We start from the raw sequence: 19,371 nt of genomic DNA, 5'->3' as shown, positions 1-19,371 counted from the left end.
TGACAGGCACTGTTCTCCAACGCTGCCCTCATCAAGCGGAGTGACGCAAGTAACACTTGCCTCAACAGAAATCTAAAATTTCATCCACTTCCTCCCACCAGCAGAGAAGGTGAGGATTTCCTGGCGATAACCAAAGCCAGAACTTGAAAAAGGAAGTACTTCCGTCTTTCCAAAAGAAAAAAAAAAAAATAAAAAAGCTTCAGCAGATCATGGAGAAAACTAAGGGAGATGGCACCCTGATGGCCTCAAACCTGCCCTGGCCAATCCAGCTGCAGTGGTACAGGGGGTGCCATGTCACCAGACCACAGCTGGGAGACCTGGTGCTTACACAATGTTCCAAAGCGGGATTATTTAACTCCAGTGGTTGAGGGGACAGAGGACAGTACAGACAGTCACTGCCAGGCCTGGCTGGAGCAGCTCTTGTCAAAGAAAGGCACACAAAGTCCTGTTTGTTCTCCCTTCCAAAGGTCAGCGCTGCCATAGTGGAGGCAGGTCAGCAGAGCAGGTTATGACAGACCTTCCACCAGGGAGCGATTCTGGATGCTGCTGCTGCTGGCAGCTGTCTGTGCCAAGGAGCTGAGGTGCCAAGAGAGAGTCCATGCTCTTCCCAGGGTCCATTACCCGCCAGGGAAGGCTCAGGTGGGAGCCAGGGACAGCAGGTTCTGGCAGAAACAAAGCATGCAGAGGTGGAGGAAGGCAACCTGTGCAACCACTGCCAATCCATCCACTTCAATGTCCCTTCCAAAGAAACAGATCCATTCCATTGGCCACTCAAGCCCAGGAGTACCAGTTTGCTCACATTTTACATGGCTCTTGATAAATAACCACCCTGGTCTCAAGGATTTCCTCCATCTTTCTAGGAGGAAAAGTTCTCTAAGAGAACCAACACCACACCCCCTTCATGGCAAGGGCAGGCAAAGGGAGATGGTTCCTGTTGTCAGCCAATCCTTTCCTCTGAGATCTTTTGCAGCCTATAGACCTCACATTTCCTGCTCTTCCCTTCTGGATTTCCCTCCCCCACACCAGTTAAGTTAAGTCAACAACCTTACTGACACTTAAAAAAAATGAAAATAAAATTCTTTGCCAGCTGGGAACTGTTTAGACATAATATTCAAATTATCAGACAAGTTAAAAAATACCACTGGACAGCTATCAGACCTGGAACAGACCTGCTGAGCCATGCAGCAACCTCCAGGAGTGCGAGGTCATGGTTCAATAACACATGGAGCAACATTGGCTCTGACAGCCCCCACTCAGCCTGATCTGCTCCCCGCCTCCGCCTTTGGCAAAGCGACGGGTGTAAGTTGTGCCAGCTTGTGCTTTTCTGGGTCTGCACCACAGATGACCCTCAGAAGAGAGTTATATTTAACCCAGGTCACTTCAGGGATACGCTTTACCACACAATCCCACAAAGCAGGGTGACAGCAAACTGCAGGACAGGGACAGAAGGGTCTTAGCCTAGCTTCCAGTGACGCCAAGATCTCCTGAAGGTACACTCTGCTACAACTGCTCCAAAAAAAGCACGCCGTGATGAGACATCGTGAGGATTCACCCTTCTGCCACGGGCAGATATCTGCCAGCTCAGCTCCCACCTCCCAGCTCACAGGTAAATGCTGGGAGACAGGTCAGTGTGAATGAGGCTGTTTGCCAAAGACACCCCAGGCCAACAGCAAATCATGGCAAAAAGCCACCTGCGCGCTTGGAACTGTGCATCCATTAGTTTCGTCATACTCTGGTCACAACCAAGTGTTTGAGGAGATGGAAACAGTCCAGTCACTCACAGAGCCCAGACCAACAGCTCTCTAGGACAATAATGAGCTGTTACAATTACCCTAAACATTTGGGAGGCAGACATGCATCATCTTTCCCTAATCCTATCCCAGCTGGCTCTACTTCCTGGTGGCAAAGCCTCAGCTCCACCGAAAATACAGAAGGCACAACTAAACAAGGAGAAGCTCTTTTGTGGTTTGAGTTCCTCCAACGACTGGTGGCCACACAGCCCTCCCATGAGAGACTGGTGGAGCTCCGGATGCTCCCTGGCAATTACACCCAATGACTTCCTCAGGACCTTGCCCCTGTCCTCCCCAGTGCTTCCTCAGACAACTCTGGGGAGGTTCCTGACTCCACTTCACCAACTGCATGTGCCAAGCCTGACAGCAAACTCTTGGATCTTTTATTCCAATTTATATCTTCTTATGCTAAAATAATGGCTTTGATCATGGGAATTGTGCAGCTGAACCAGACTGAGCAACTGGTCTTCTTGAGGACTAAATAAAGACATCTGTCAAGGGGCCGAGTGGGAAACGCCAGCACAGCCCTCAAGTGTCTCCTCGCCAATTTACACCCAACTTCACACTTTTTTCCATATATAGGGGAGAGAAGGGTAATTGGTGACAGACTGGGTGATATTTTCAGAAAAATACTCTGATATTCAGAGCTTCTCTCCCAACAGATTTTGCCAAGACTTGGTATTTATAGAGTACGAGGAAATCAAACACAGAACTACACACGAGAACAGAGGAAGCAGTTTGCTGTGGAACAACTTTCTGTACCCGGTAAAGTTTTTGTAAGGCTGAAGAAAGGAAAAGGTCTCTGTGAAATCCAAGTACTGCAGGAGGTACAAGAGAAAACTATTCCCCAAAGCTACAGAAACTGTGAGGAGCCAAGAAGGCCAGTTACATCAGATGTTAAAGTCAGAGATCCCTAACTGGGAAGAAATATCAAAAGCGTGTCAGTGACATATGAAAGTGAAGGGAGAGGGAACCATTTTGGCTCTCACAGGTGTCAAGCTGGAAGATTTTAATTGTAAAAAAAGGAGATGTGCATACATTCAATCTATATGATGCTTCTAAAAATATGTATTAGAGACAATCAGGTGAATTTTTCCATCCCACTATCCTGACCTTGCTTTTCTCAAAGGACATCACAAGTGCATCCTCAACCACTGAATGCTGGAAAAGACTCTCACACCACCAACATCCTGCTGGGATAGGAAAGTGGAGCCCACCTTCAGCAGCATTGCCAAAAGTAACACCACACAGCAGCAGCAGCACCAGCCTCTTGAGATGCCAATTGTTTTTAAAAACAGAGCACGGGAGGTCACTGGCATCACTCCCGGTCGTTCCTGATCACTGCCTTACCTGGCCTCCACCAGAGCCAGGCCACATCCTGCCTCCACCTCAGCCTTTACTGGCAGCCCAAAATTCCATTTAGCCCAATCTGCTAACACACAGCTCCTGTCAGATCCCTCTGCACCCCAGCATGAATCCAGCCCACTTTGGTCCATCCCTTTTACAACCACAAGCATTCCGAGATGGAAACACACATGACCTGGTGCAAAAAAAGACTCTAATCTTTATCAGGGCCTCAGAACAACACCGAGATACCGAGAAACACAACTGCTGACAATGATACACACGTGGCAGGCCCCAACACTACCATGTGGGATACCGTATCCTGATCCAAGGGCCGTCCATCCCAACCCCACAACCAACATCCCACTGGGGCCTGAGGTCCTGATGAAGACACGAGCCCACAGCACGCACCCGCGGGCCCACAGCGCCAGGACCTGCTGCCTCACGCCCCGCAGCGGGCCGCCCCCAGCCTCACCCTGTTCCTGCACCTCGGGTGACCCCAAAACACACATCCCCCTCATCCCCGTGGGCTCCGCTGCCTCCCCTCCTCTACCACGGGCAAGCCTACCCTGAGAGCCCCTCGGGACACTCCTCGCCCCTCCCACCCCACTGAACGAGATGCCCTTTATCGCAGACGATCCCCTTTATCTCCCGGGAGACCCTTATCACCTCCTCCTCCTCCTCCTCCTCTTCCTCCTCCTGCTCCGCCGCTCCCGCCTCGCACAGGCCCCACGGCCGCCACGGCGAGAATCCGGAATTTCCGGCTCCCTCCTCCCCGCGGGTTCCCAGGGGGAGCTGGGAATTGTAGTCTCTTTATCGCCTCCCTGCCACCCCTTCTCAGGCGTGTCCTTGTAGCTCACGGACTACAACTCCAATGATCCCCCCTAGGAGCGCACCGCCTACAACCCCCATGATGACCCGCGGCGGGTCGCCGCGATGGCGGGGGTGTCGCCGCGGTCGGGGCCGGGACCGGGGGTAGGGCGGGAGGTGACCGCCCGCCGCCGGCTCCGACCCCTTCTCCGACCCGCCTAGGCCGTGCCCAGGGGGCTGCAGGGCGGCCCCGGGAGGAGCCGCGGAGGTGGGTCCCTGCGCGTTGCCCTTAAGGGGAGTCCTGGGCCTGGGTCGTGTCGGGGCTGCAGGAGCGGTGACACCTCAGCGCTGGAGGGGGAAGGGGCGGGGTCGGTCCGTGCTGGGCCGGGAGTGAGTCCTGGGGTGAGTCTCGCCCACGGTAAGGTCAGCAGGGTGAGGAGGAAATGTGAGAACGGGGCCCTAATCCACTCCCCGGCACCCTCCAGGGCTGTCACAGGATTTTAGTGGGGTGTCTGGCTCCCCTAGGTGCGGACGGGATCCCAGTAAGCTCCGTGGCACTGTTCAGGGCTCCAGGTCACAGGCTCCCGCAGATGAGGACAGAGCCCTTATCTTTTCCCCAGTACTCTCCAGAGCTGTCACAGGGTTTTGTGGGATGAGGATTTACCTCCCTCGGGGGAGGATGGAACTTTGCCCAGTTCCCCAACACTTTCTAGAGCTGTCACAGGTTTGGGGGTGGGGGCTGCATGAACTCCCCCAGGTAAGGACAGGGCCCTGATCCACTGCATGGTTCCCTTCAGGACTACCACAGGACTTCATGGGGGCTGGTCTGGCTCCCCCAGGTGCAGCGTTAGTTGGGATTGGGTTTGGGAGCAGAAGGTGTGCCAGGGCACAGAGCAGAGCCTGGGCTCCATGAGCTTCCCTAGCAGCCAAGTTTAGAAACACAGGCCCCTAGCCAGCCTGCCTGCCTCCTGTTGCTTTTGTTTCTGTTCACTTTTTCAACCTGGGGGCGGGTTTTCCCCCAGGGAAGGGAGGAAGGAGCGCGCTGGAGGCATGGCCTTTGCTGGAGAGGGCACCCGGCTCCTGGCGTGACGCCATATGTGCCAGCTCAGGAGGACTGTCACCAGCCTCATCCCAACACAGCCACTTAACTTGGTCCAAGGAGGATCATAAACCCCTCCCTTTGCAAACATGAGGCCTCTGGGATTTCAGGTGTATGGGACAAGCCCCATCCAGGGCCGTGTCCCTTCCCCCTCGCTGCACAGGGAGGCTGAGCAGCTTTCATGGGGGAAATCGGGGCCAAGCCTGGATGAAAGGTGCCGTGGCCAGGGAAAGAGCTGGGGCTGCGTGAGAGAGGAAATCCTGCTGGATTAGAGCAGCTTTCCTGACATCTCACCAGAGCTCGGTGCTGCCTGCTGAGCCAGCAGGGTTGGGGCTGCGGGTGCTGGCCTGGCTCTGCTGGAGAACAGAGCATTTCTGGACCTGCTTTGAAAGTGAGGGGACACAGGGGTGACACTGTGGGTCACATGCAGGTCCTGCCCCGAGGAATGGCTGCAGATGTCCACAAGAAGAAAAGCTGGGAAGTGCCCAATGGGTCCCTGGCGCCAGGAGATGGGCAGCACACGGAGCGGTCCGAGAGCCCTACACCGGGGCTGGCACAGGGCACGGAGCCAGGTATGGAGCACAGCTCATCAAAGTGAGGGAAGCAGGGGGGGAAAGAGCAGCTCCTCATGCAGGCTGGGACCTCCACAGCTCTGTGGGCAGGGGGAGATGAGCCCACTCATGACTCCCCACCAGCAGGACCTGCACTCACCAGGTGCTGTGGGATGGGGAGAGGAGGCAGGTCCCCTTTGCGTCCTTTCCCCAGCATGGGGGACACGTGGACGGATGCTGCATGGCCCGTTGTTCCCAGGGGCAGGCCAGGAGGGAGCCATGTTCGTGCACACCCGCTCCTACGAGGACCTGACCAGTCCCGAGGACGGGGCGGCCGCGGCAGGGAGCCCAGAGGAGAGGCGGGGGGAGCCAGCTGAGCAGAGCAGCATGGAGCAGATCAGCAAGGACTTCAGCGAGCTGAGCACACAGCTCACAGGCATGGCCCTCGACCTGGAGGAGGAGATGAGGCCAAGCAAGGAGGGGAAGCTGGAGCCATCCCCTCAGACCACCCGCCGTGACTCGGTGCTGTCAGGGGAGGAGGAGGACGTGACCATGGACGCCTGGCGCTTGCACCGGAAGCACGTCTTTGTGCTGAGCGAGGCGGGCAAGCCCGTGTACTCCCGCTATGGCTCTGAGGAGGCCCTGTCCAGCACCATGGGTGTCATGATGGCCCTGGTGTCCTTCCTGGAGGCTGAGAAAAACGCCATCCGGTCCATCCACGCAGGTACCGCCCTGAGGGGGAATGGGATGGAGCAGGGGGGGGTTCACAGCCTGCCAATCCGTGCGCCTGCCACCATGGGCCATGTCAACTGTCCCCAGGGGCAGATGGGTTGCTGTGGGGAGAGGCTACAGCCTGGCTGTAGCCCTGGGGAGCCAGGCTCACAGGTCTGTCCCCGGCCTCCTGGGGACTCCCTCCCAAGCAGATGGCTACAAGGTGGTCTTCGTGCGGAGGAGCCCACTGGTGCTGGTGGCAGTGGCACGCACCCGGCAGTCGGAGCAGGAGATTGCCCATGAGCTGCTCTACATCTACTACCAGATTCTGAGCCTGCTCACCTGGACCCAGCTCAACCACATCTTCCAGCAGAAGCAGAACTATGACCTGCGCCGGCTCCTGGCTGGTTCCGAGCGCATCACCGACAACCTGCTGGACCTCATGGCCCACGACCCCAGCTTCTTGATGGGCGCTGTGCGCTGCCTGCCGCTGGCCGCCAGTGTCCGGGACGCTGTCAGCAGCAGCCTGCAGCAGGCCAAGGCCAAGAGCCTGGTCTTCTCCATTCTGCTGTCTGGGAACCAGCTGGTGTCTCTCGTGAGGAAGAAGGATCAGTTCCTTCACCCCATTGACCTCCATCTGCTCTTCAACCTCATCAGCTCTTCTTCCTCTTTCCGGGAGGGTGAAGCCTGGACTCCCATTTGCCTCCCCAAATTCAACTCTAGCGGTTTCTTCCATGCCCACATCTCCTACCTGGAGCAGGAGATGGACCTGTGCCTGCTGCTGGTCTCCACTGACCGTGAGGACTTCTTCACTGTGTCCGACTGCAAGCGGCGCTTCCAGGAGCGCCTGCGGCGGCGGGGGGTGCACCACGCTCTGCAGGAGGCCCTGCGCACCCCCTTCTACAGCGTCGCCCAGGTGGGCATCCCTGACCTCCGGCACTTCATCTACAAGTCCAAGAGCTCCGGGCTCTTCACCAGGTGAGGCCCCGGGGAACCACTGGACCAAGGCCATGGCATGTGGCATGGGCCAAGCCCCTTCTCCAGGGGGTTAACGGGGTGCTGTGTTCCTGCAGCCCTGAGATTGAGGCTCCCTACGTGCAGGAGGAGGAGAAGGAGAGGCTCTTGGGGCTTTACCAGTACCTGCACAGTCGGGCCCACAACTCTTCACGGCCCCTGAAGAACATTTATTTCACAGGCCCCCGTGAGAACCTCCTGGCGTGGGTAAGGCCGTTGGTGGGGTTTGGGTGGAGCCTGTCTTTTCTGGTCCTGCATGGCGGGAAAGGGGGGTGGTAACACTACACAGTACCAGCTCCATGGTCCCCAGGGAGGACCCCAGCCTGTGCACGGTCCTTTTGAGGGTGAGCCTGCCCCCTGTGTGAGGGAGGGACAGGCTCGGGTAGCAGTGGGAGCTGGTGAATTCCAGCACCAAGGGCTGTCATGAACTCAGTGCTGTGGAGAAAACCCACTCTGGGGACAAACCCCAGGGTCTGATTCTCCCACTTGTGAGCAAACCAAATGCCACCCATTTAGGGTACCCCACTGCCACTTTGTGTCCCTGCACTGGAGCCCCTCTCCCCATTGCTGGTAGCCCATGGGGGAAACACGGAGTGCTAGCCCCAAGTGGGGCACAGTCCTGTTCCCAGCATGTGTCCTGTTCCTTCTCCCAGGTAACCAATGCCTTTGAGCTCTACGTATGCTACAGTCCCCTGGGGACCAAGGCTGGCGCCATCAATGCTGTCAACAAGCTCATGAAGTGGATCCGCAAGGAAGAAGACCGACTCTTCATCCTCACACCCCAGACGTACTGATGGGCATCACCCAGGGCATGGAGCCAGCTGGGAGAGCCCCCGCCATGCTGGGGAGCCCATTCCCAGGGATTCCCGGGCTGTGTGTCCAGGGGAGAGGGCATGGTGGGACCCCAGAGCACAGGGAAACTCTACCTGTGGGTCTGTCCAACCTGGTTATTAGAGATGGGGTGCACAGGGAAAGGGAAGGGGATGAACAGGACTCTCTCTCAGCTGCAGGCAGTGCCCAAGCTGGGGGGCTGCTCTTTCTCTGCAGTCCCCAGCTCCATCCCTTGTTGTGGGGGTCCTGGAGTGGGGTTGCTGATATCCCAGGTTACTGGAGGGGAGCAGAGCACCTGGGTCCTGCTCCCTGTGCCTGGCATCCCCCTTCTCTTACATCCTGTGGCTGTGCCAAGGGTGAGGTTCCCCAGGGGAGAGCTATGGCAGCACTCAGGGGACCCTATGTTGCTGTTCCCGCAGATGGCACGTGACACCGTCCAGGTGAGGGACAGGGCTGGCCTGGGGCATGCACTGCTCCTCTCCCTGCCTAGCGGGGATCTGGAGCCCCCAAGTCCCAGGGAGCCTCTGCAGTCCCAGAGCAGGTTTGCTCCCTTGGCATCTGTATGAGCATGGACCCTTCCCACTGTGGCTGTGAAAAGGATGTCTGTCCCTGGGGATGCTGGCAGGCAGGGTGGGTCAGCCTGCCCCAGCTGGGACAGCAGGGTCCTGCCCACCTCACCACAGGGACACAGAGCAGCTCCAGAGAGCCAAGGTGCAAAGGTGTTTGTCAGGGAGCTTGTGGGCTCATGGTTCTGGCAGTGGGTAGTGGACCCTAAAGGGGCAGTTTAAGCACATCTCCTTGGAGACACCCCTGGTGCAGGGCCATGGTGCTCTCCAGCCCATGGAGAGTTTCCCCTTTGGCATGGGAGTACCTGTCCCCCATACCCAGCCCCTCGAGCCAGCTACGCTGAGCTTCCTGCACCTCCCTGACCACCCCAGGCACTGGTGCAGGGCTGAGCGCCTGTGAACGTCTCGGGGCTGTCTGAATACTGCTGGAATAGGTGTTGGAGGAGGGGCAGAGCCATCAGGGTGATAGCCCGGCACAGAGGGAGGTGGGAAGGTTCCGGCAGGGCTAGCACAGGGGTCTGCTCCTGTATTTATGCTCCTGCCAGAGTGTAATCGCTTGTCTTTGCTCATAAACATTATCTGGACCCTAAGTTAAGTCTTGTCACGTTACTGTATGTTCACTGGAGTGGGGGGATGACCAAGCTGGGGTGGGGGGAAAGTTTGTACCAAGTTTTGGTACGGTGCAGTCCAGCCCCGGGGATCTGCTGGGAGCCAGGAAAGCTGCCTGGGAGTGGTTCGAGGCTGCCGGGGTTGTGCTGGCAGGAGGCGGCGCTGGCTGGAGACCGGGAGCGGCAAAATCCCCGGGCTGAGCTGGCCACGGCCAGCTCATGTCGAAACCGAGCAGAGGCGCAGCCGGAGGAAGGAGCTGTTGGGTAAGGCCCGGAGCCAGCGGAACGCCGGGCCTTGCACAACTCGGGCCGGGAGCCTGGGAGGGCCGGGGCTGGCCGGACGGCAGGCACAGGGCATTTTCGGCAGGCTCAGCTTCTCCTGGGACCAAAGTCCCCAGCACCTTGCTCACCTGGAGGAAAGGTCCATGTGCAAAGCTGGGATTCATGGCCCCAGCGTCCAAGGGGAGCAGGGCACGTGGAGTGCAAATCCATGTATGGATCAGGATGTATAGGATCTTCCCACATCCCTACGAACAGCAGTCACTCCCAGAGGTGCTGGCACCTCCTGCCACTGCCGGCAGCCAGGGAGGAAAGGGACATGAGACACAGAATAGGCACAACAGAAATAACCCTCACAGCTGCCCTGGCAAAGCTGTGGCTCTCCCAGCCCTGCTCCTTTTTCCCAGCTGGGAACTCCGGTGCTGAGCCTGCTGCACTGTTGGCCTGGGAGCGAGCAGCGAACGTGGTGCCACCGCAGGAACTTTGGGGAAGCGGCAATTTCGATTCCATCTGTCGGGGTGTCAGCCGTCCCTATGGCAGCGGGGCTGGGGGCTGCGGCCGAGGGGCCAAAGGCTACCGACATGCAGGACCCCACTCGCACCCAGGGATGCTGCTGGCAGCCACCTCCCAGCCACGGGGCTCCCCCGATGGCCACCCGGACCTGCCGCGGGCAACCGAGGCACTGTGCCAGCCCTGCACCCGTGCTCCGATCAGCGGCCCCGACTCACACCCGTGCGCCTCTTGGGCACCGTGCCCAGCCGTGCCTGTCACCCCGGCAGTGCCCAGCGACCCTCCGGGTACCCCGACCTCCGAACACCCCCGTCGCCCCGGGCTGCGTGTGCCGGTGCCGGCCCTCGGGGAGCCCCGGGCGGTGCGGGGACAGGACCCGCCCACCCCGTTCCGCCCTGGCCCGTCCCGCCTCGCCTGCTCCGTCCCGGCCCCGCTCCGCCCTGTCCCGGCACGGCACGGCACGGCAGCGCCCAGGTGAGCGTCCTGCCGCCCGGCAGCGCCCGGATCGGACCCGACAGGACGGATGTGGCGGGGGTAGCCGGACCCAGTGGAGACCTCGGACCCGGTGAGCTGCGGCGGGGCCGCGGGTGGAGGCCGGCGGGTAGTTCGGGGTCCCAGTCCCGGGAGGCTGGCGGGGGCCTTGTCCAAGTCCCGCAGGGATCCCCAGTTCCCTTTGCTGTCCCGGGGGCTGGCAGGGTCCCTGTCCCAGTCCCCGGAATGGGTCATTGCAGGGCAGAGATGCCCCAGGGTGACAGGCAGAGTCTGTAGGTGGCAGAAGGCAGGATCTGTCCCTCTGCCACAGGCAGCTTGGCATCACCTCCTACTCATGGTATTTCGGAAGAGGTTTTATGTGCCTGATCCTCCCTCGGCACTACCCAAAATCATCTGGCCCTTGGGAACCCTGGCACCCCCAACTGACTCCCGACTGTGGCTGTGCCCAGGTCTTCACCTAAAATAAGCAGGTAAAACCCTTCCTTTTTTATTTTGGCAGATGCAATGGTGGCCCACCCTCCATATGAGTTCTGAGCCTGCTGGGTGCTGAGCACTGTCAATAACCCCACACCAGTGGCACTGCACAGCATGGGCCAGTTGTGCTGTGTGTGCCTCTGGCTGCTGCTCGCCCTGACCCGGCTGCGTGCTGGTGCCTGGCAGTGTCCCCGCATCCCTTACAGCTCCATCAGGAACTTCTCCATCCCCTACACACTGCCCAGCCTCGATGTTGGCAGCCCCATCCAGAATGTTGCTGTCTTCACCAACTCCGATGGCCCAGTCGCTGTCTTTGTGGCTGTCAGGAACCGCATCCTGTTGGTCAGCCCCGACCTGCGCCTGCTCTCCGTCCTTATCACCGGCCCGGTGGGCAGTGCCAAGTGTGAGATCTGTCGCCTGTGCCCAGCCACCACAGATGGCCCTGAGGACACAGACAATGTCCTGTTGCTGCTGGACCCGCTGGAGCCATGGCTGTACAGTTGTGGCACGGCGCAGCATGGGCTGTGCTATCAGCACCAGCTGGAGGTGCAGGACGGTAAGGTGGCCATCACAGCCACGCACTGCCTGTACTCGGCCATGGGCAACAGCCCTGCGTTCTGCCCTGACTGCGTGGTCAGCCCACTGGGGACCAGTGCCACTGTGGTGGCCACCTCCTACGCCTCCTTCTTCTACCTCGGCTCCACCGTCAACAGCAGTGTGGCAGCACGGTACAGCCCACAGTCGGTGTCCGTCCGACGCCTGAAGGGCACCTTGGATGGCTTTTCAAACGACTTCCAGTGGCTGACGGTGCTGCCGCAATACCGCAACAACTACACCATCCACTATGTGCACTCCTTTGCCGACGGGGACCACGTCTACTTCCTGATGGTGCAGCCGGAACAGCCAGGATCAACAGTGTTCCACACGCGCCTGGCACGGCTCAGCACCCACGAGCGCGACCTCCGCCGCTACCGCGAGCTCGTCCTCGACTGCCGCTTTGAGTCCAAGCGCCGGCGCCGGCGCAGCAGCGAGGATGCTGAGAGGGACGTCGCCTACAACGTGCTGCAGGCAGCCCACGCTGCCCGCCCTGGTGCACGCCTGGCCCGCGACCTCGGCATCAACGACACCGACATCGTGCTCTTCGGTGCCTTTGCCGAGAGCTGGCCGGAGAGCCGAGTGCCGCAGGAGAACGCGGCTGTCTGCGCCTTCCCCCTCCGCCTCCTCAATCAGGCCATGGAGGAGGGCATGGAGAAGTGCTGTGGAACCGGGCACCAGCCACTGCTGCGGGGTCTCAGTTTCTTCCAGCCGGTGGAGTACTGCCCACACAATGTGAGTGCTCCACCCTGCGCCGCATCCGGCCCAGGGACCCTGGGGGTTGGCTGGGATGTGGGAAAGTGGGTTCAGGAGCTGGGAAACACTGGTAGAGCAGGATGGATGGTGGGGTTGAGTAGGGTGGGGGGAGAGCAGCATCAACCAGGTGTGAGTCAGCTCAGCAGCCACCCACCACCTACTGCAGGGGCTGCTGTGTTCCGGCAGCCCCGCTGCACCGGGGGGGCCTGGTGCGGGCGGGGATCCTGTTGAGCTCCCACCTCACCGGTACACGTGTCAGCACACGGGCACACTGCCACATGTCATGCATTGGGCCAGTTCCTCTCCTGGTATGGCTTCCCCAGGAGCCTCGACTCCGGTGTCCGTGGTGACTGTCCCTGGACCCCAGCCATCCTCTCCAGCTTGTTTTTGTGTGGGGGGGGGGGTGGGAAAGCCACAGGGCCTCGGTGTTTCGCAGGCTGGATGTGTGAGGTGCAGGCTGCTCCTGCCTTGTCCCCCAGGCCCAACCACCGCCTTCTCTGGGCAAATAAACCGCAGGCGGAAGTGCAATTAGTCACCGGGGTTCCTCGCCTGCCGCAGCCACGGGGCAGGAACACCGTGTCCCAGGTACAAGCCCCGGCACAGCCAGGATGCAGATGGGTGGGCACCCTGGCAGGGCCCCCTCATCCCAGCACATGACACAAGTTTTGGTGTCCTCAGCCAGGCTCAGGGCAAGGTGCAGCCAAATCCCCTCCTCTTCCTGCACAGAGCAGACAGCTCACTGCTGCTGACTCACACTGTGGCAGGGGAAACTCAGAGGGGACCCCAGCCCCTCTGCATTGGGGGTGTCCAGTAGGGACACGATGGCTCCTGGTGTCCCTTTTCAACCCCAGTCCCTCGCTGAGCTCCAGGGGTCATCCTGGAGTGTGCATCCTGTGGTGCCAGCACAAATAACTATATCCAGATGGGGTGGGAGGGGAGGGCAGGATGGGGGACTGAGGGAGGGCCTACTGATGTGGTTTTTTCCCCAAAAATTTCCCAGCCTGGAGGGGAACTTAAGCAATCTGGTGCTGCCCCAAAATATCTCTCAGCTCAAGTTGGTGCCTATCTGTGAGGGTGTGGGAATCAGGGTGGCAGGTCGAGTCACCACCCCATGTTCGGCCATAGGTGAATCTGTCAGCACCAGTGATCAACACCAGCTGCTGGGATCAGCCCACCCTCGTCCCTGCTGCCTCCCACAAAGTGGACCTGTTCAACGGGCAGCTGACAGGTGTCCTCCTCACCTCCCTCTTCGTCACTGCCATGGGAGACGTCACTGTGGCCCACCTGGGCACAGCAGAAGGACGCATCTTCCAGGTGGGATGGGGGATCAGGAGGGGTGGCAGGTCCTGGCAGGCTGTGGGCTATGCTTAGCCCCCTGCTCTGCCCTGCTGCAGATGGTGCTCCAGCGCTCCAGCTCCTACCTTGTGACCTTGTCCAACTTCTCCCTGGGAGAGCCGGGGCCAGTGCGAGGTGCCATGGGGCTGAAAAGCCACTCGCTGTTCTTCACTGCCGGCACCAAGGTGAGTGGGGGGTCTCAGACGAGGAGCATAGGCTGGGTATGGAGCTCCACGTGTCCCCCTGACCTCCACTCTCCATCCCCAGGTGTGGCTCCTGAACGTCACCGGCCCTGGCTGTCGCCACTTCTCCACATGCCAGCACTGCCTGCGGGCCGAGCGCTTCATGGGCTGCGGCTGGTGCGGGGATGGGTGCAGGCGCCGGCACGAGTGCAGCGGCCACTGGGTGCAGGACAGCTGCCCACCCGTCCTCACCGACGTAGGTCTGCGCTGCCGTCCCCCTGCTCCTCACACCTCCCGAGCACTCGGATGGGGAGGGACGTGGCAAATGGGGTGGCCTGTGGTGGAACCCCCTCCCTGGGATGGGTGTTGTGTTCCTCAGAGAAGAGCATTTCTGCACCCACAACAGTCACTGGGCTTTGGGGGCTTGGGGTGACACAGGTGCCTCTCCCACAGTTCCATCCCCGGAGCGCCCCGCTGCGGGGTCGGACACGGGTGACGCTCTGTGGAATGACCTTCCGCTCCCACTCGGGCCCCGACCCCAGCCGCAGCCCCCGCGGTGCCAGCCGGGTGGCAGTGGGACGGCGAGGCTGCACCGTGCTGCCGGAGGAGAGCCACAGCTACAGGTGTGCAGCAGTGCTGGGACAGGACAGCAGCAGAAAGGGGTCTGGGGCTGCCCCCCGGCCTGGCGCTGATCCCCCGTCGCTGTCCCGCAGACCCCTGCCCACCTCTCGCCGCAAGGAGTTTGTGGATGTGCTGGTGTGTGAGCTGGAGCCTGGGGGGCCGGCAGCACTGGGGGGCTCGGCCGATGTGGTTCTCACTGTGGAGGAACCCACCAGACCCTTTGGCTTCCGTGTCTACGGCTCTGCCACCCTCGGCGGCTTCGTCTTCGTGGTATGGTTCCCCACCGGCAGCGCCCCTGGCAGGGTCGGGCGGGGGGTTCGGCTCACTCGGGGGGGTTTGGCTCACTCACCCATCCCACTGACCCCATCTCTGCTCAGGAGCCCAACGTCAGTGCCCTGCACCCCCCGTTTGGCCCCCGGGGGGGTGGCACCCTCCTGTCACTGCACGGCAGACACCTCTCGGCAGGGAGCAGCTGGCGGGTGACGGTCAATGGCTCCGAGTGTGCCCTGACCGGGCAGCCCAGGTACACCCCTGTTCTGTCCCCACCTGGCACAGCACGGGCACGGGGAGCCCCCGCAGTCCCCCCAGCCACGGCTGTCGTGTCTCCAGCCAGGACAACGGGACAATCGGATGCACGGCTCCCGCCGCCGCTGGCCTGGGCCCAGCCCGGGTAGCCTTGTGGATCGACGGGGAGGAGTTCCCGGCTCCCGTGCCCTTCCAGTACCGCCCCGACCCCACGGTATCCGCCATCGTCCCCAGCTGCAGCTATGAGTGAGTGCGTGGGCTCCCTTCTCCTGGCTGAGGGGACAGGCCTGTCCTGCCAACTGCCCTGGCTGGGCTGGATGAGGTGCTGGGAATTGCAGGCACTCTGGGGACCATGTGCACCCCGGGGAACCTGATCCCTGCCCACCGTAGGGGCTCGCTGCTCACCATTATCGGCACCCACCTGGACTCTGTGTATCGCGCCAAGATCCGCTTTGAAGCCGGTGGTGTGATTACCCAAGCCACAGTAAGCACCGGGGTGTGGGACCATCGCCCCCCGGCCCTGCCCACCGCACCGCAATCCCCTGGGCACATTCCGAGCCGGTGCTCAGCATCCCCCTCCCCACAGGGCTGTGAGGACCCGCCGGCACCGGAGCGGCTGCTGTGCCACAGTCCAGCTTTCCCCTTCGAGAGCAAGATTCCCAAGGAGGTGGTGCTGGGGAACCTGAGCGTGCTGCTGGACGGCGCCGATGGCCGCTGGCTGTTCCGCCTCCGCTACTACTCCCGGCCCAAGGTTTACCCCTTGGAGAAGGAGGGCAGGCGGCTCCGCCTCAAGCCCGGCGATGATGAGATCGAGGTGCACGTACGTGGGGCAGTGGGGTGAGCCAGAGTAGGGGGTCCTACTGCCAGGACCCCCGAGATCACGGTGCTCTCTCTGGGCAGCAATTGGGGCTGGATGCCGTGGCCAGCTGCATGAACATCACCATGACGGTGGGGGGCCGGGACTGCCACCCCAACGTCCTGAAGAACGAGGTGACGTGCCGCCTGCCCCGCGAGCTGCGCCTGACCTCCGCTGGGGCCCCCGTGGAGGTAGGAACCCCCTGGGTGGGCAGCCACCCGCCTCAGTTCCCCCCACCCCATCCCTGCTGAGCCCCTGATCCTCCAGATCTGTGTGAACGGAGCCTGTGAGGCGCTGGGCTGGGTGCTGTCCCCCCCCACCTCGCTGGACCTGGCCGCCAGCCTGGCTCTGGGCACCGGCATCACCTTCTTGGTCTGCTGCATCCTGGCTGCCGTGCTGTTCCGCTGGCGCTGGAGTAAGAGGCGGGGTGAGTGCCGTGCTCGCCGGGCACTCTGGTGCCCCCCAGACCCCTGCCACGCCACCCCCTACCCACTCACTGCTGCCTGCAGGTACGGAGAACCTGGAGCTGCTGGCACAGCCCGGCCGCAGCGACCCCCCGATCACCACCCAGCGCCCCGGCGTCGACTACAGAGAGGTGCTGGGTAAGTGGGTGTCATCTGTGGGTGGTGGGGTGCTGGGTGCTGCCAGCCCTCACCCCGCCTCTGCCTGTCCCGGCAGTGCTGAACACAGCGGGCACTCCCGGCCCCGTGGGGCCCCGCACATGGGTCACCAGTGCCGGTGCCAATGGCAGTGCTGGGGCTGGTGCAGCGGGCGGCGGATCCCCCATGCCGCTGCTCAGGGCCTCATCCTGCTGCCTGGAGGATCTGCAGCCGGAGCTGCTGGAGGAAGTGAAGGACATCCTCATCCCTGAGGAGCGGCTTGTCACCCACCGCCACCAGGTCATCGGCAAAGGTGCCTCTACACCCCAATTTGGCTGTGGCGTTACCTGCCCAATGTGTGTGGGTGCCAGCTTTGTGCCACCTGTCCCTGCAGGACACTTTGGCAGCGTCTACCACGGCACCTACACGGACCCGCTGCTGGGCGACCTCCACTGTGCTGTCAAGTCCCTGCACCGTGAGTAGCTCCCCCTCCCACGTGTGCTCCCGTGGCACAGCAGCAGAATGGCCACAGCTCAGCTCTCCGCAGGCATCACGGACCTGGAGGAAGTGGAGGAGTTCCTACGCGAGGGCATCCTCATGAAGAGCTTCCACCACCCCCAGGTGCTCTCGCTGCTGGGGGTGTGCCTGCCCCGCCATGGGCTGCCCCTTGTCGTCCTGCCCTACATGCGCCACGGGGACCTGCGCCAGTTCATCCGCGCCCAGGAGCGGGTAGGGGGTACCCCAAGGGGGGTGGGCCGTGGTGGGTGCCAAGGTCTCCATGCTCACTACTCCCATCTCACAGAGCCCTACAGTGAAGGAGCTCATTGGCTTCGGGCTGCAGGTGGCCCTGGGCATGGAGTACCTGGCCCAGAAGAAATTTGTACATCGGGACCTGGCAGCCAGGAACTGCATGTGAGTGTGGCTGTGCCCTCCAGACCTCCACCAGAGGGTAAGTGCTTGGGTCTGGGGGTGCCCGGGAGTCCCCACCTTGACCTGGTGTCCTACAGGCTGGACGAGACGCTGACAGTAAAGGTGGCTGACTTTGGGCTGGCACGCGACGTGTTTGGCAAGGAGTACTACAGCATCCGGCAGCACCGCCACGCCAAGCTGCCCGTCAAGTGGATGGCTCTGGAGAGCCTCCAGACCCAAAAATTCACCACAAAGTCTGATGTGGTAGGCATGACCCCCCCTCCCCGTCCCCCATCTTCATCCTACCTGTGCACCCATGGCAGCTCTCTTCTCGGCAGTGGTCCTTCGGGGTGCTCATGTGGGAGCTGCTGACACGTGGGGCGTCACCGTATGCCGGGGTGGACCCCTACGACATGGCCCGCTACCTGCTGCAGGGGAGACGCCTTCCACAGCCCTCTCACTGCCCCGACACCCTGTGAGTGGAGCTGGGGGTGGGCAGGGTGGCAGGGGGTGTCCTGGGGGGCTGCCAGTGCTGACTGGGGTGTCGATGCAGCTACAGGGTGATGCTGAGCTGCTGGGAGCCGGCGCCCGAGGAGAGACCGTCCTTCACCGGGCTGGTGGGTGAGCTGGAGCGTGTCCTGGCCGTGCTGGATGGTGAGCACTATGTCAACCTGGCTGTCACCTACATCAACCTGGACTGGGGTCCTCCCTTTCCCCCTGCTCCCTGGGGGCAGCTGACTGATAGCGAGGATGAGGATGAACAAAATGAGGAGGTGGAAGAAGAGAAGGAAGAGGAGGAGGAAGAGAAGGAAGAGGAGGACGATGACACATCTGTGTGCTGATGGGGATTCCTGCACCGTGGGATCTCCCAGACCCCCATATACCACAGGCACACTCCCCTGAGGAGGGATGCAGTGTGCAGCCAGATGCTATGGGGCACGCTCCCTATGGGATGGGTGCTAGGAGGCAGCTGGGTGCTGTGGAGTGCTCTCCAATGGCTCACACCCAGACCTTGCTGGCTGTTCTCCAGGACTGGTCCTGCACCACAGGATCCTGGGGGCTCAGTCCTGCGCTGGCTGGGTGGTGTGAAGCTCAGCCCCACAATGAGTCTGTGCTCTGGGGCTCAGTCCCATAGTGGATGGGTGCTGTGGGCCCTATACCCAGCAGGTGCTGTTGGGTGGCCTGGCCTTCCCAGGGCTCCCATGGAGTTTCCAGCCTCTTGGCTGCTCATTAAAACCTAACTGTATTTTTTCCCGTCTGAGGCTTTGTGTCTTTGAGGGGGCCATGCGCTGAGGAGGGGGCACCCACTGTTGCTGTGCCAGTGAAAGGTGGCAAAGGTGGTGCACAACGGTGCTGCTGTGGCCACCCTGGAACCATCCCCCAGTTCCTGCCAGGCCAGGGCCCCACTTTGCACCGTGTCCCACCATGGCCCTCTGACCTTGGGATGTCTGGGAGGGTTTTCCTAAAAGTCCTGCTCCCAGCCATATCCAGCCCATGGCCAGGGTGGCTGTGGGGCACGAGGCTTGTGAGGAGCACCATGTTCCTGGCATGGGGTGATGATGGCCCTGCAGTCCTGGCAGATGGCTCATGCTGGCCCTGGGATTTGTGGCACGATGGATGCATGGAATTGTAGTGCCCATGGGATCATGATGCTCCTGGGATGAAAGGTGCCCTGGCATCAGACCAGGATGCTTTTGAGGTCATGGGTGCTCAGTCATGGGGTCATGGAGCCCAGGGTATGGGGTTTCAGTGTCCCTGGAACTGAGGTGCCTGTGGGACCACAGTGCCCAGGACATGCGATCACAGTGAGGGCACGATGGCACCCAGCCCATCAACTGCTCCTCACCCTGCCTGCCTGCCTGCACAGGGTCCAGGGGGGCACACTGCTTCGGGCTTGGGGCTGATGTCTGGTGAC

General features: G+C 61.1%; 3 protein-coding genes across 6 annotated transcripts in view; 2 read left to right on the top strand and 1 right to left on the bottom strand.

Annotated features, from left to right (window-relative positions):
• Positions 1 to 3,897, bottom strand: part of RBM6 (RNA binding motif protein 6) — a 57,668-nt gene extending 53,771 nt beyond the window's left edge. For 2 of the 3 annotated variants that reach the window (XM_088061916.1, XM_088061918.1), the window contains exon 1: positions 3,804 to 3,897. The gene's annotated coding sequence lies outside the window, so the exon portion shown is untranslated. Of the gene's footprint in view, positions 1 to 3,702; positions 3,725 to 3,803 lie in introns of those variants that run through there. The other variant, XM_088061917.1, reaches the window with a different exon arrangement.
• Positions 3,898 to 4,029: 132 nt separating this feature from the next.
• Positions 4,030 to 9,306, top strand: MON1A (MON1 vesicular trafficking associated A). 2 transcript variants are annotated; one of them, XM_088061802.1, is made up of 6 exons: positions 4,030 to 4,212; positions 5,474 to 5,615; positions 5,854 to 6,318; positions 6,518 to 7,283; positions 7,407 to 7,526; positions 7,973 to 8,112. In XM_088061802.1, exons 2-5 carry the CDS (start codon positions 5,489 to 5,491, stop codon positions 7,480 to 7,482), a joined length of 1,434 nt encoding a protein of 477 aa, XP_087917928.1. In that variant the 5' UTR covers positions 4,030 to 4,212; positions 5,474 to 5,488; the 3' UTR covers positions 7,483 to 7,526; positions 7,973 to 8,112. The 2 variants fall into 2 exon arrangements, with proteins under 2 accessions (XP_087917928.1, XP_005522253.1); XM_005522196.3 differs by having other exon boundaries at positions 4,031 to 4,212; positions 7,379 to 7,526; positions 7,973 to 9,306.
• Positions 9,307 to 10,545: 1,239 nt separating this feature from the next.
• Positions 10,546 to 18,687, top strand: MST1R (macrophage stimulating 1 receptor). Its single transcript, XM_088061801.1, is given in 21 exon segments — positions 10,546 to 10,678; positions 11,105 to 12,408; positions 13,555 to 13,743; positions 13,824 to 13,949; positions 14,032 to 14,202; positions 14,400 to 14,569; positions 14,660 to 14,837; positions 14,945 to 15,090; positions 15,177 to 15,338; positions 15,483 to 15,576; positions 15,679 to 15,912; positions 15,993 to 16,139; positions 16,216 to 16,375; positions 16,458 to 16,590; positions 16,592 to 16,860; positions 16,942 to 17,022; positions 17,095 to 17,276; positions 17,350 to 17,459; positions 17,555 to 17,720; positions 17,795 to 17,931; positions 18,010 to 18,687. Coding segments are annotated over 20 exon segments (4,359 nt in total). The 5' UTR covers positions 10,546 to 10,678; positions 11,105 to 11,193; the 3' UTR covers positions 18,299 to 18,687.
• The last annotated feature ends 684 nt before the right edge of the window (positions 18,688 to 19,371 follow it).

Source organism: Pseudopodoces humilis, chromosome 13 (assembly GCF_049639895.1).
Source record: "Pseudopodoces humilis isolate 2021_Gansu_Grassland_sample_001 chromosome 13, ASM4963989v1, whole genome shotgun sequence".
NCBI classification, from domain to species: domain Eukaryota; kingdom Metazoa; phylum Chordata; class Aves; order Passeriformes; family Paridae; genus Pseudopodoces; species Pseudopodoces humilis.
This window is presented reverse-complemented; position numbering and strand designations above follow the sequence as displayed.

What these genes read in the sequence shown, in the direction of transcription:
- MON1A (XM_005522196.3), top strand. Translation starts at nt 5,489, where the DNA reads ATGGCTGCAGATGTCCACAAGAAGAAAAGCTGGGAAGTGCCCAATGGG. An exon ending in GGCACAGGGCACGGAGCCAG is followed by an intron (nt 5,616 to 5,853) that starts GTATGGAGCACA and finishes CGTTGTTCCCAG; the next exon opens with GGGCAGGCCAGGAGGGAGCC. An exon ending in CATCCGGTCCATCCACGCAG is followed by an intron (nt 6,319 to 6,517) that starts GTACCGCCCTGA and finishes CCTCCCAAGCAG; the next exon opens with ATGGCTACAAGGTGGTCTTC.